At 43.1% G+C, this 14901-nt stretch overlaps 1 protein-coding gene across 5 annotated transcripts in view; it reads left to right on the top strand.

Annotated features, from left to right (window-relative positions):
- The first annotated feature begins 1718 nt into the window (after positions 1–1718).
- COBL (cordon-bleu WH2 repeat protein) overlaps positions 1719–14901 on the top strand; it is a 160032-nt gene continuing 146849 nt past the window's right edge. For all 5 annotated transcript variants that reach the window (XM_050970353.1, XM_050970355.1, XM_050970351.1 and 2 more), the window contains exon 1: positions 1719–1921. In XM_050970353.1, the coding sequence (XP_050826310.1) occupies positions 1878–1921 (44 nt within the window). In that variant the 5' untranslated portion in view covers positions 1719–1877. The remainder of the gene's footprint in view (positions 1922–14901) is intronic.

The following is a 14901-nucleotide window of genomic DNA, read 5'->3' as shown; positions in this document are numbered from 1 at the left end:
GAGAGAAGATAAAGTTAAGGATGACTATATAGCACAAGTGTTATGTTATACATTGGGGTAAATACATAGAAACTGGTATTTTGATCATAATGCAAAATGCAAAATGTCTTTTGGTAGACAAAAGTGGGCATTTACAGTGAACTTCCAGTCATGTAGTACAGAAAAGATGAACATGTCTTTCACTCCTCTCTTATTTGTAAATTAATCCAATGTCTTAATGTTTCAAAGCATTTTCTATCTGCCTGGGATGGATTTTTCTTGCATGTGGCAATGCCATCAGCTACCTGCAGCTTCTGACCCCTGTTTTCCAAATCTTGCTTACTGAGGAAGCAGCTCTCATTCTAGAACCAGAGAAGCTGTTTGCATCTACTCTGTGTGGTTACTGAGCTGGGCAAGACACTTTCTGATGGGCAGAGTATGCAGAAATATGAGCTCAAAACTGAAGGGATGGAAGGGTTTGGGGAAGGGGTGACCATTAAGCAGAACCTGTGCGACTATCACCAAGGCAGCCAGGTAAAAAGCCAGGTAAGGCAGCAGCTCAGTTCCTCTTTCGAGTCTCTGACTGTAACTTCACTCAGCCTGCTTGTTCCTATCTCCTGGTCCCAGTGTTGGCTGCTGGTCTGACCTGTCTATGCCAACCTCCCACCGTGGCCGGGAAAGCAAGATGACACAAATGGAGAGGAGCAGAGAAACTCTTGAAATACCTGGAGAAGCCAGGCTGCCCAACGCCGGGCACGCTGGGCTGAGCACACACAAAACAGTAGTGCCAGCCAGACTTCCCCGCTTCCAGCCGGGTTTTGCTTTTGCACGCAGGAATAGCAGTGGATATTCTGGGAAAAAGGCGCGAGGAAGGGATATTCCTGAAACAACACACACACAGATTTTAACGCGATGCCCACGTTTCCACGAAGACTGTGCCGTTGTGCGCCCCGCACCGCCCGGGGAGTGGGGCTGCCTTTTCCGCGCTGGGCTCATTCCGCAGGAGGAAAACCCGAGAAGAAGCCTGCCTTGCCGTACCACGGCCCTCCAGCCCCTCTCCCTGACCACAGCCACTGCCATTTTTAAAAGTGGTTTGTGCCGCCTCCGAGAGAAGAAAAACATGTCCCTGTATGAACAGAGGTGACGAGAAAAAGGCCTTAGGTGGTAGAGCCAGGGCTGGGCAGGGTATGAGGCTGACTAAAAGCCTCTGCTCCCCGCGGGGCTCAGTCTCGGGCACACTCGCCTGACAAGCATTGGGTTTGCCAAGTTCGTGGCAAAAGAGACAGACGAGGGTCCTGGGAGCTGGCGCTGGCGGGGGGTTATCGGTTTGTCGCTCCCCTCCCCCGCCTGTTACCCCATCCGCTCCGCTCCCACGCAGTGGCGTGGGCGGCCGCCCTGGCAGTGCCCGCGGGGGCGACCGCCGTGTTTGCGTTTGTGCCGGGCAGTCTCATGGAAACCGGCTCGTAGCGCCCCCGCACTCCCGCGCTGCTCGGGCAGCGGCCGGCCGAGCCGTGCTGCGCCGGGAGCTCCGCCGCCTGACGCTCGCCCCGCCGTGCCCGGCTGCGGTCTGGCCGGGCAGCCCGGGTGTCAGGGCCCGCGGCGCGGCGTGGCTTCCCTGCCGGCCGGGTAAGGCGGGCGGGGGCCGCCCCGGCAGCGCATCCCCGCCCGCACCCGCGGCCGGGCCGGGCAGCCGTGGGCGGCGGCGGCCCGGGCAGTGCCGCCCGACAGCGGGGCGGGGAGCAGGGAAGGTGGGGGCGAGGGAGGGGGCGAGGGCGGCTCTCTCTCCTGAACTTTCCTCTCTTCCCTCCCTCTCGGTACCCCCGCCTCCGACCTTCGCCGCTGTCGGGATCTCGTCTTGCACCGGCCCGTCCTCTGAGAAGTGGCAAGGGGGCCCGGCCATGGAGACCCTCGTGCGCCCCGGTGCCAGCAAACCCCCCACCGGGTAAGCTCCCGCCGGGACCTGGGCCGGACCGGCCGCCGCTCCTCTCCACGGGCGGGAGTGGCTCCGGACGGCGACAGCGGCTGTGCCGGCCGGCGGGCCGCGGTGCCTTCCCTCCGTCCCGCCTGTCTCGCTTCCCTCTGGCCGCAGAGCTCGGAGCGGCGCGCAGGTGTCGGCGGCCGGCCCGCTCGGAACACAGCCCTGGGACGTAGGGGGCACGGCGGGGAGCAGGGGGCGGCAGGGCAGTGAGCTCGGGCGCAAAAAGGTCAGGAGCAGGAGAAAGTGCCTGTTTCTCCTTTGCCCCGCGGGAGGTACGCCCCGGGCCGGCTGTCGGCGCTGCCCCTCCGGCTGCGAGACCGGAGAGTCGGTTCGGTTCGGGGCTTGTTCCCCTCACGGGGTGGTTCGGAGCGGCCCTAGGGGACGAAAGGCAGCCGCTGCTTGTAGCTCCCGAGCCGGGCCACCGGGGCTGGAAGGGACACTGGCGGGGAGGGAGCCGGGGCCGCGGCGGGGCTCGGGGCGGACCCGTCCGGCGGAGGGTCGGGGGAGCCCCCGCGGCCGTAGAGGTTCTCAGCCACACGCCCGTCTGCCCCAGCGCTAGGACGCAGCTGCCAAAAGCCTTTGAGAGGATTATTCAGCCGTCCCAGACGTGGGTCTCAGCCCCACCGCACGGCCGCGGCAGAGGAAGGAAGAGCACTGCCAACCGCGAATTAAAAGTGCCCAAAATTGTCCGAGGTTGGTGGGAGACCGCGGTGACTACTCCCAGTGCCTCCTGCCTTTGGTGACAAGCAGCGCTCTCGCAGCACTATTGCTAAGTAGCGGTCAGCCCGAGTGCAGACCGCAGGAGGGTTTGGGATTTTTCAAGAGAACAGACGAGTAGAAGATATGCCAGCAGTGGAATTTATTAGTCCGTTAATTAAAAGACGAGAGCAGCAGCACGATGAGATCCTAAGTGATCTCCTTTGTCAGAGCAAAAGCTGGGCAAGTTTGAAGAGCTGTGCTGTCTGCTCGCTGCAATTTACTGCTCTACTTCACACTGTACAGGCTGAAAGAGACTGTGATTGCTTCAGCAGCTTTTTTATTTTTAGTTCTAATGTTTATATCATAAATTTATTTTCAAAAAAGTAGGAAATAGCTCTAAAGTACATGCTAGTGGGCTACAGTAGTTTTGTTCCGTTTCATTTCCTTAGTTTGTGTTTAATAGGGAAGCTTGCAGTGTACACACAAAGTAGTATAGGGAGCAGTGAGTGAAGAAAAGATGCCATTGCTAGTGCTGTGGTAATGAAATAGTGTGTGCCATGTTTCTTTGACTTGCAGAGTAAGACATAGCTTGCTTCTCTTTTTGTAAATAAAATGCTTAATTCCAGCTGAAATTGAGCCTGTTTGATCGTGACCTTTTAGGCTAACCTTCCAGGAAGAGTGGTAGATGTAAGGTGCCTCCCATCTCTGCATTTAGTTATTGTAACAGTATAGCTGCTTTCTAAAATCCTGATGGAGAGGAGATCTATGGTGCCAGTTTACATGTGCGCTTTGAAGAGTAATTCAGATGCAGTGCTGGCTAAAAATTTGTCTTGATTGCTGGGTATCCAAAGATTCATTAAAAAAATTTAATTTGCAATGGGAACACATGTCATTGATGCATCTCAGAGAGGACCACTGGGGCCTGGGGGCATTTCTGAATAAAACTCCTGAATACTTTTGTAACCAGCTTCATCTGTGTAAACTTGTCCAGAGCCCGATTCAGAACTCACATGCATGAACAGAAGTTACAGTAACTGCATTAACTTCAGTCATATTGCTCCTGACATGGCTCAAGATGAATCCAGTGGTAGGGTGCAGATTCACTTGTGATATTGTATAACAAAGTGTGTGGGTGCTAATCTGCTCATGTGGAAGCTGATGGCAACACTGTCATGTGCACCAAGAGGTGACTGCCTATTTTATCTGAGCTCATTTCATCCTTGAATTACTTTGTGTTGCCTTTTCATGCAAGTCAGACCTTTCCGGCCTGGATGTGTCTATGCTGTTAGCAAGGGACTTACTTCATGGAATGGTTCATAATTCCCTCAGTTGCTATCATCCATATTGGACACTGGTGGATGTTTGATCCCTAATCAGATTTTACTCACTCAGTGATGAAATCTGTTGGGGTCAGGAAAGTGCAGCAAGAGCACAGCTTTGCCCTTTTTGGTTTCCATATGAATCCAGACATGAACTGCATCTGTGGAGTGTGGCTGAGGACCTCTGGCTGTTAAGGCCATTGTGACAGAAATACCTTCCTTTCACAGCAGAAGACATGCTATACACGATTCCGGCTTATTGATTGGCTCAGCTTGCAGTTATGAGACGGAGGTTAAAATGACTACAGCTCCAAAATTTTTAACAAAATTTAGGCAGCTGTTTTTGTCTCTATGTAAATCATTAACAGCAACATTGTGACCCTCCCTTGTTAAACAGTGAACAAATTTAATGTATAATTTTTAGCAGGGTAGAGCAGCTCTGCTGTGTGCCTACACAGATAAATTGATTATGTGTGTTCCACGGCACAGTTCCTTGAGAATTACACATTTAAATGAAAGACACTGTTGGGTTTTTGGTTTTTGGGGTTTTTTGTTGTTGTTGTTTTAAATGGCAAAGGAAAAACTGCAATTTGTGCTGGTGTTGCAGGTTTTTTTCCAATTTTTCAGTTTCAAAAAAAAATTGCATATTTCAGAACCAATAATTTCATTATTACTGATTGCTAGACATAAGTTTTTTACAAGCTTTACCAAGTACATAATGTTTTATTTAATGAATATTTATTTTGGTTTATGAAAGTGAATTTAAGACAACCAGTAGAAAAAGTAGAAATGACAATTTACTCTGTGATTATGCAATGGATACTAAAAGACAAAAACACTTCTTTAGTATCTTTCTGTTAGTATCTGCCCTTGTTTCATTAGGGAGAACAGAGAGAATCTTCTCTGGGTGTTTCAGTTGGTTTCTTTTTTGACATATTTTGTCATGACAGACATACACTGGTTATAAATGGCACTGCAAGCTCAAGGATCCATTCTGTCCTGCTCTGTTAGGAGCCCTGCAAAGAGCAGAGCATCTTCCCTGGCCACTGAAGGCATCTCCATCTCCCACAGAAGCCAGCAGTTTATGTATCCATCTTCATGCCTGTGTCTGAGCACAAAAAAGCTTCCTCTGGAGTATGGCAAATGTGGGGAAAACCTCTGTATTCAACTGGATATATGAGTGCTTTCTTTAAGCAGGACCTTTATTTTCTGTGGTTCAGCTTCCTTTGCTATCTCACAGGGCCTTATGGCACCAAAAAATACAGGCACATCTTAGCACACACACTTTAGAGTGCCTTCCCTGCTGGATTGAAGTATTCCTGGAAGTCAGATATGGATGTGAAACATCAGTAATGTTTATACGCCCAGCCAGGGAAAGAAAACCCGCAGTTACAGAGCAAGTTGTACATCTCAACTTGTTGAAAGTTCTTCTTACTATTTTATAACTACTACACATAAGTTTAGCATGTTACTTTGTGAAACTGCACAGCTAGCTTTAAAAAAAGAAAAAATGTGTCTAGGGTTTTATTTTCTTGTCTAGGAAAGCCTGGAGAGCACTGTTGTGCACAGAATATCTCTTAGTCTATGTAACACTAGTTATATCATACTCTAGCTCATCTCCAGGTGCTGCACAATTTAGGGCTAAAAAAAACAACATGTAATAAGTTTTGAATTCAAAACTGAGCAATTTGTATATGTTTTCTATGTTTTGTATTTATATGAGATTTCTGTATAATGTACAAAGTAGTTGACGGCAAATGGCAGTGACTGCAACTAGAAATGTAGAGTAGCAGTGTGGTAAAATCGTGGTGGTTTGGGTTGAAAGGGACCATAAAGATCATCTTATTCCAGCTCTCCTGCCAAAGGCAGGAACACCTTCCACTAGACCAGGTTGCTCAAAGTCCCATCCACTTTGGCCTTGAACACTGACAAGGATTAGACATGCACAGCTTCTCTGGGCAACCTGTTCTACTGTCTTACCACATGGTAAAAAATTTCTTCCTAATATCTCATCTAAACCTCCTTTCTTTTAGCTTAAAGCCATTCTCCCTTGTTCTATCTCTGCATGGTAGCAACTTTCAAGACTGCTGCCTTGACTGACACTTGTGCTTTTGGCATTTGCCTTCACATTGTTTCACTATTTGTATCTGGACCACTCCTGCAGAATTCAGTCGATTCACTTCATTGCACTTATGTGTCCACCTGAGATAGGGAGCTTCCCTGTGATGCATTTTTCTGGCACCACAGTCAACATTAACCCTGTCTTCCTCTCAGTCTGGGCCCAAAGTATTTCTTTCTGTGTCAGTGGAGATACATCGCATTAAATAAAACTCTGGTAGTAATGACAGAAAAATTGTTCTTGCTATTGCATAGAATGAAACAGGGTAATTTTTTCTGTGTTTGGCACCTCCATATGAATGTAACTGTTGAGCTAATATACTGTAACAGATTTGTATTTTCAGTCATGACTAATATCTCAGGATTGCTGAAGATAAGGATACTAATTGTAAGGGTAAGCCAAATGGCGAGATAAATGCAATGCAATCCAGTCCTGACAGCTGTTCTTTCTGAAGTCCAAACTCCTATTTCTCATATCTTATTTTTCCTTTTTTTTTTCCCTTTTTCTTTCTTTCAGAATCTGCCAGAGTAGAGAATTAAGGTGTTATAAAATATTTCATTTCTGTACTGTCTAGAATATTCAGGATTTGTTTTGATTTTTCCATCTCCCAGTTGTCTCTTCATTATTTTGTTCCTTTGGAATCTTTTATATTTTTTTCATCTTGCTATTTTATGCCGCTCCTGCTACTGTTAGATGAAATGAACCTTCTCTTTTTTACTGTCACCTGTCTTAGCTGCTGTTCATGTTCTTTCCCTTGTAATTTCAGATTCATTTTTTTAATCAGGTTTTGCTCCTTTAAATTTACATCTTGGTCAAAATGTCAAAATGCTTCATGGAATCATTTCAGTGTTCTGCAGGAACATTTTGATAGGACAGATTTTACTTACCACCCCATCTGGGCTGGCTATACCAGTAACAGTGAGTTTCAGGAGGCTGCACTGGAGAAGGGGGTGTTAATTACAGTTTCAAGTGATCTCCTGGGTACACTTTGAGAAGATGACGACCCTTAAAGAAAAACAATTTCCTAAATATTTTTGTTGAAGTCAGTTCAGTAAATACATAGCTGCTTTGTGTGTCTTAATCTTGCTGGACAAGTGGTACATTTCTTTTTGCCAAGTAATTCGGATCCCAATGGATACTTATGGCCAGAATGAAAGCAATTTTTTTTCCCTTCAAAGGAATGAGAGTTCTCTTGAATACTTGTATTTATTCTTAATCATCTGTCCTCATGAAGACTTCTGTTGTCACAGACTTGAATTATCTCACAAGCATTTATGAAGACTTCCTAACAATATTCATTTGTCTTAAAGAAATACATGTAGAAGACTGCATATTATTTATATAGGCAGAAGTGTGAACACATTTACATGACCAGCTCCAAAAGAAGCCAGGAGGCCTATGACAGAGTTAGGGAAGTACCTCACTTCTCCTGAATTGCAATTCAGTGCCTTAACAAGTGTTCCCCTGTGTCTGGGCTTTAGCTACTCTGTTAGCATCAGTAAACGCTTGATTTTTGGCAACGACTGTGTTCTGTATACTGCAGCTTTTTGTGTTGCTCTGGCATTGTGATTTCCATGAAAATTGACAGTTTTCACACTTTAATGCTGCTTCTAAGAGAATGACGGGCCTTTAGAGAAATTGTTTTTTCCATAGTGGGTTAAGCCAGTTTATGCATGAGAAACTGGGAATTGGAAAATATTTACAATCCATGTTTCCAGCTAAAATTATGATTTAAGGATCGTTTAGAAATGGCTGCATTTCCAGGCCATGGAAATTATAACCCTTATATAAGGTATGAATCCTCTTAATATTGAGAGTGTTTCCAGAGCTGGGATTTTCCCAGTGAGCCAGGCTGCTTATCATTAAATAACTGATGCTGGGAATAGTGTATTGTTGTCATAGTTTCAGCATGGGAGTGTCAGTGATGAGGCAGGCACTGGACCCATGCTAAGGAGTAAGTCACAAAGCTGTGTGGCACAGCTGTGCTCTGAGGGCACTGATGCACAGCATCTCCTACCCACTTTTGTCCCCTCATACCAGAAACCATGTCTTTTCAGTTTTATTAAACCCTCAGCTATTAAGCTTGCCTCAGGTGCTATGCATTTGTGCAGAGCAGTTGTAATAACCAGAGAAAGAGAAAAATAATTGATTTGGGATGGCTTTTTTATGTTCTTTTGTTCTTACTCTAGCTTCTAGATTCAGAGGGACCATAAAATCAATTTCTTATTCCTGTAAATTCAACATGATGTTTGTATGTTAAGCTGTGTTTTGTGTGTTCCTTGGCATGTGTTGTATGGAAGAGAGTTGTCAGTCTCCTTTACAGTTTCAGTGATGAAACATGAGTTACAAAGCTTTCTAATAGTCAAAAAATGATGCAGCCTGGGTACAGTATTTTTTGGACATGGTGAGCATCATTAAAGCAGGTAGGAAAGGTGGAAATGATGTGGTGCAGTCTGGCCTGAGGTACTTGTGCAGTAGACAGACTGCATTTTTGGGTTTGGTTCTGTGTTCTCTAGTGTCTTGTTTTTATTAAATGTCTTGACCTGTGCATAAATATTCAAGGCTGGTCTGTGAGCTTTTCTGCCTTTTTCTCTCTCAGTGTTGCTGTGGTGTATGCAAAGTGAAACAGCTCAGTAAAGTGTGATGGAGAGTCCCTCACCAAAGTAATCATCAACCAGGCAATTAGGGAACTCTCTTACAGAAAACCCATGTTCAAGGATCTACTTGACAAAGGAAGGGCTGAGGGTTAAACTTGCAGTAGCTTTTACTACACCAAATTGCTGGGACCACACCGCAGCCTGGAGTCCTCCTTTTTCCTTTGAGTCTGAAGCCAGACAGATGTGAGCCTCAGTATTCCTGAAGCCATTGTGTTGTACTTGGTGTTTCTGTAGCTAACTCTTACTGACTCAAAGACTAGAGAAAACATGGTCTTCCTCAGCTGCTCTGGTGTTGTGGTGCTAAAGACTTCCTTTGTTCAAAAAAATAAACAGGTGATGTGAAAAATCATCCCTCTCACATGGAGCTTGAGCAAGAAAATTACATTTTCTATTATCGGTGTTCTAAATATAGCCATACTGTAAGGTTCCAACAGCAAGTACCAATCCAAAAGTACTTAATCAGATAAGTGTTACTTGACGTTTTCACCAAGAGTGACTAACAATTAGTGTGATTCTCTGTTTGCCATGCCTACTTTCCTCTCCTGTGTGTTAGGCTCTATTTATATAAATGCATGATGATCTCATTGACTGTTACTGGGATGTTATTGTGAAGTGGAGCTAAAACTGTTGGTTTTCAGTTAACAGGGGTTAATGACATTGGGGTTTTTTTTTTAAGCCCCTGCAAACAGATTTAAAATGGATAACATTAATGGTTGATGAGATGCTTTCTGAATTTTTAAATGTTATTTCAATAAACATTCTTGTTACTATTCATAGTAAGAAGATATAAAACCTCTTTATATTTCTGCTTTTTGGTAATACTTCAGTGGCTTGGTTAGATTAAAGAACAGTAAAATTCAAGGGCCTGAGTACAAATGCACCATTGATGATCAGTTGTTGCCATCTCCAAAGTCTGACTATCATTCCTGTTAGCCTGCTGGTCCTCTTTTCTCTGAAAAAGCATGGTCCTTGTCTTTTTTTGCAGGGGAGGGGGAAATGTTTATCCTTTGTGTTACGTGATGCCAGGAGGATGGTATGGTGGTTTGAGCAGGAGTTTGTCCTCTGAGGTTGTGTGGAGGTCCCCATGCTATAGTATATGTATGATTTCACCAGTTACAGATTCATCTCAGTCAAGGCCAACATCTCCAGGGACACAACAGGAAAGTTCTGTTTTAGATTATCTAGATGATTTGTTTTAAAAGCTCATTTCTTCCTTCTTGCCCCCTGCATCCCACAGTGGGCATTCTTCAGTGCTCACCCTGGAGATTTGTTGGGTGCTATGACAGCAGTTTTCTGATGCAAGAGAAAATTAACTAGTAAATTCTACTCAAACCCTTTAAAATACTCATCTTTTTTTGTGTAGAGTTATTGTGATTATGATAACAACTTTTTCCCTGCATCAGTAGGTTCCAAAAGATAAATAAAAACTCCAAGTTACTTTATAGAAAAAACTTACTATTTCATTTTTTTTCTTACTCCTGTGCTTAGACAATTTTCTTTTCTGCACTTTTAATGTTTGAGGTCATTATCTTGCATAGGCAGCAAAAATATCTCTTAGATAAATACATCAAGCATGGCACGTCTGCTCTTACTGTGCACAGAATGTGTATTTTCCCCCCTGTTTTTGTCTGAGTTTGCGAGGAGGGGGGTCTCCAAAATCAATAAACAGTTTCAGACAAATGGGAAGAAAAAACATTTTCTCTGCTTTTCTTCAATATCTGCTCCCGTGGCAGTGCTTTATTTCTGAACGTCTCAGCAGTGGTTCAGGAGGCAATATCTTGGTACAAATCCAGATTCCTTCTGTTTCTTTTTGTGGTATTGAGTTTGGTTTTATTTATTTTTTTTTCTTTTGAATAATTTCTCATGGTACTTTTGGAACCAAGCCTACTCTTTTATGGATAATAAATAAATTACTGCTGGTTTCCCTGGGGGCACAGCTCACGTTTCAGTGTCAACACAGCTTTCTCTGCTCTAAGGGGGCTGGTGGTGTTGCTTGCAGTCGTTCTGAGGAACGCTTACTGCTAGGACAGGGCTTGCTTCTTGGCAAGGAGGCCAGCCTTTGGCTTGTGCCATGATTAAAATCTTGGTACTGTGACACCTTTGGGTGCTCCTAAGACTGACACAATTCATTAAATACAGCTACAGTTAGGTCAGACCATGTTGCTAAACTGACAGTGTTGTAATTAACACAGTTATTTATTTTTGTTGCTTTTAATTACCTGTTTATTTTCCTCTGCTGAACTGGAGAATCACTCAGTCATGTCACAGTGACACAGAGCAGCATCACATGCTAAAATAATGTTGCATTGCCAGATGTGTATTACCTTGTGCTTTCTGGGACATGCAATCTTTTTGCTGTCTTATTTTACATGGCTTAAGGTCTGTTGTGCAGCTTCATTCCCTGGGTAGTGACTTGTTCTGAGGGGGACAAACTGGGACCCTTGTCCACTTAGTGAGTCCCCAACCCTTCATTTATCCAGGGAAGATGCAAATTGTCCAACACTGGGCTATGTGTGGGAGTAGCTTTACCTGAGCCAGACTGACATAGGCATGACAGGGAGCAACCAGAGTGTGGCAGGAAATTGTTCTCCAACTCCATCATGTCTTTTGTAAACCAGAAGCTATTTTTATTCCTGCTCTTACACTAGCTAGTCAAGGATTACTGTCTTCTGATCAAGTCTGTTGTTCTGAAATATAACACATTAGTGCAGAATTGCTTCTTCTTATTAAACCCAGCTTTTCTGTTGTGAGATAAACACAGACATGTGATGAACAGAGGGTCTAGGATCAAACTTAAAACTGAAAGAAATCACCTTTTACATGAATCATTACCTAACAGAATTTTATCCTAATTTCAGAAATTTGTGGATTTTCCAAATTACCTGTGTAGGTAGGAGAAAGATAAAAATTTACACTGCAGTTTTAAATAATAAATTTAATTGGCTGTTTTTTCCCTTCACCTCAATTCCTATAGATTGTACTAACTTGGTAAAGCAGTTCAGAAAAGACTACCTAAGCACAGCTCTGTTGATGATTAAACCATGTCATGACATGGTGTCAATAAAGTTGCTGACAGTAAAGTGACAACAGTAAAACTGCTTTTCTTCCTAACTTCCTATCAAATACTTGAATTCCCCTTCCAGCTTTTACATGGATTTGTAAGAAAGAAGAGAATACCTTCCTGAAAGAGCAATTTATTTTTTTGCAACAAATATTTACTCTTCTAGAGAAGACTGATTATAGTTGTGGTGTAGAATTCTTTCTGAAGAAGACGAATTGTGAATTTTGGAAGTATTTGCTATCAGTGGGTGCAAGCTGTTCTTTGATTTCTTTTAATAGTTTTATTTCACAAATAATAATGGCTCAGGTGATTTTAGCACTTGATACCAGGATCAAAATACGGGGCCTTCCCTCTCCTGGCTCACATGTAGTAATTCTTTCTAATTTTTCTAACATTTACTATCTTCCAGCCTCATATCAGACAAACCAAGAATTTAATTTTTTCTTAGAAGCACTTTTGTTTTTTCACTTTTCTCACTTTAAATTTTTGCTAAGGCTGTTAGTGTAGTATTGTACAAAATGACTGCTAAGGACTGAGCAGATTCAGAGTCCATCTGTCCCCACAGACGACTAGATTCTGTTGGGACAGAGTCGGAGAGTCTGCTTGTACTTGCCAGAGAATGAAGAGCAGCAAAAGCACTGGCTAATTGTTTAACACAAAACTGGAAATGGGACTTTGGTCAGCTGCTCTGAAGCAGCATGAATTTTATCTGTTCAGCATGGAGGAGACTGGGCATGGCTATGCTCCCATTGCCTTAATATTCACGTTTTGAGCTGAAGAGTCCTTTGGGTTTAGTCTTGGTCTGCTTCATTTGCCAGGCTGAGGGGTGCAAATCCCAAGCAGCTTGGCTGAAATCTCTGGGTCTGCTCCTGCATCAGACAGGTATGAGAGGGACCAACGTGGTCTTCTTTCCCTCTATGAGAGGGAAATACTTGTGGGTGCACACTGATCTTGGTGCTTTACAGGGGTTCACATTTATGTTTTATATTACAGTAACAAAATTTGGTATCTCATTATAAAAGGAAGAGGTTGTTTAGGTAAAGATGGGTGAGTGCAGTCTGTGTGTTCCTTCTGTAGTTGATTTTCTTTACATGATGGTAAACTTCTAAGTGCCATCTTTTCACCAGTATTCTAGAGCTAAAGACCCCTTGGACATTAACAGTATATTGTTCATACTGGTTAAGGATACAGAGGTCACTTGTTTCTCTTCTCACTTATTCTTTTTGCAAGGTCAGATATTGTTTGTATTTTATAAAGCCTACAGCTTGTCTTTCCATTGCACCAGTCTTATTTAGGAGTTTTGCTCAAGTATATAGTTGTTTGTTGTTTATTACTGAATATTCTCAAATTAGCCATAGTTATTTTGGAATGAAATCTCTTTGCATTCAAGTGGTTAAATACCACACTTTCTCCCATTAAAAATGAGATCCAGGTCTACTGGAAAATATTTTACACATATAAAACTGCCTGAAGTATAAAACCTGTTTATACAGATACCATGGATCTCTTGCCATAAAAAGCACCGTAAATTCCCCATGCTGCTTCATTTTCATAAGGAGTTACTTGAAAAGAAATATTGCTTGCGGTGAGTTGCCAATTATTTATTTACTAATTTGCTACCTGAGAATAATTTCAGATTCTTAAATTCAGTTTGGTATTGAAGTGATAGAGAGGAAAAAATGTCTGAAACTACTTCATACTTTACAGTTTAGCTTAAATTTACTTGGAAAGAAACTGACAACACTGATTTATTATTTTTTAAAAAATTATGTTATTATTTCTTTTTTAAGGGCATGTCTTTATCTTTTAATTAAAGTGGTATATCTGTAAAGAGTTTTGAGGTTTGTTTTTTTAAATGTAAATTACCACCCACCTGTATTGTTACAGGACAAAAAACTCAGTGCTGTATATAGAATATTAAGCTGTTGTCGTGTAAGCAGTATCTGTGTGCAAAACTTTGGTGCCAGATTTGAATAGGAGGCTACATACAATGTCTGGGAGCAGAGAGCTCTGTTCTGCCATCATTTGAGAGGACATGCACGTCAGCCTGCAGTAGACATCAACCATTCAAGCAAATCATCCAGCCAATTGATGAGGGGAAATATATTCCCTTGCTTCTCTTTAAAAGGACACCATTGCTGTGTGCAGGAAAAAAAAAAAAAAAGGAAGTTTAGTGGCATTCGGCTGTACTATAGGGATGCAGTTAAGAGACTAAAAATAGTATGGCTTTATCTTCCAGCAATGAGATAGTTACTCAAATTTTGTAAGAAAAACTAAGTGAATTGGAGACTTCCTTTTGTACCTGCTGAGGTACCTGTGATTTATTCCATGCTTATCAGAATGCTTATCAGAAAAGATCTCAATTTTTCAGAAATAAATTGTCAGGGGTAGAGAGGTCCTCCAAAACAGGAAGCTGTTTCCTCCGAAACAGGAAGCTGTTTTGGAGGCTTCTTTGTATGATGTTTGGGAAGAGTACCTGTAGAACTTCTTGGGAGTGATGTGAGGAAGGATTAGGCTGCAGATGCTCCTGCACAGCTCTAGCCTTGCATGCACGCAGGTGGTCTGGGTAGCAAGCCTTTGTAACTGATCAGTAGCACAAGGCAGAGCAAGCTTACTGCTTGTAGAAAGAAACAGATTTTTCTTTTATCCTTCTGGTTTGGTAGGCTCTCTTGGCATTTAAAAGGAAATGTGTGACTATTTTAGGAATCTTTGAAAATGGCAGAGTATCTCTGAATTAATGTGTTCATATTTCTCACTGAGTTGCAGATGGAAAACTGTGATTTGGGCAACATATGTTGATTAATATTGGAAATACATGCTACCCTGTGGGACCTTGCTTCTGGAGCCAGCATGTCCACTGAGTCGTACAGCTGTACTGGTCTTTCCAGAATTGTTCTGCAATCTATTTGCTTCAAACAAATGTTGCAGTCATGGATGGCTTTATGGGGATAATGATCTGACAGACCATGCAAGCTTATAGATTATAAAATTTTCCGTACACAGGGAAACCACGTGTTCACCAATTAAACTCTCCTTATATGAAGAGGAGTGGTACTGCTGTGTTCCTCAAAATACATGTGGAAGATAAG

Source organism: Serinus canaria, chromosome 2 (genome assembly GCF_022539315.1).
Source record: "Serinus canaria isolate serCan28SL12 chromosome 2, serCan2020, whole genome shotgun sequence".
Lineage (NCBI taxonomy): Eukaryota > Metazoa > Chordata > Aves > Passeriformes > Fringillidae > Serinus > Serinus canaria.
This window is presented reverse-complemented; position numbering and strand designations above follow the sequence as displayed.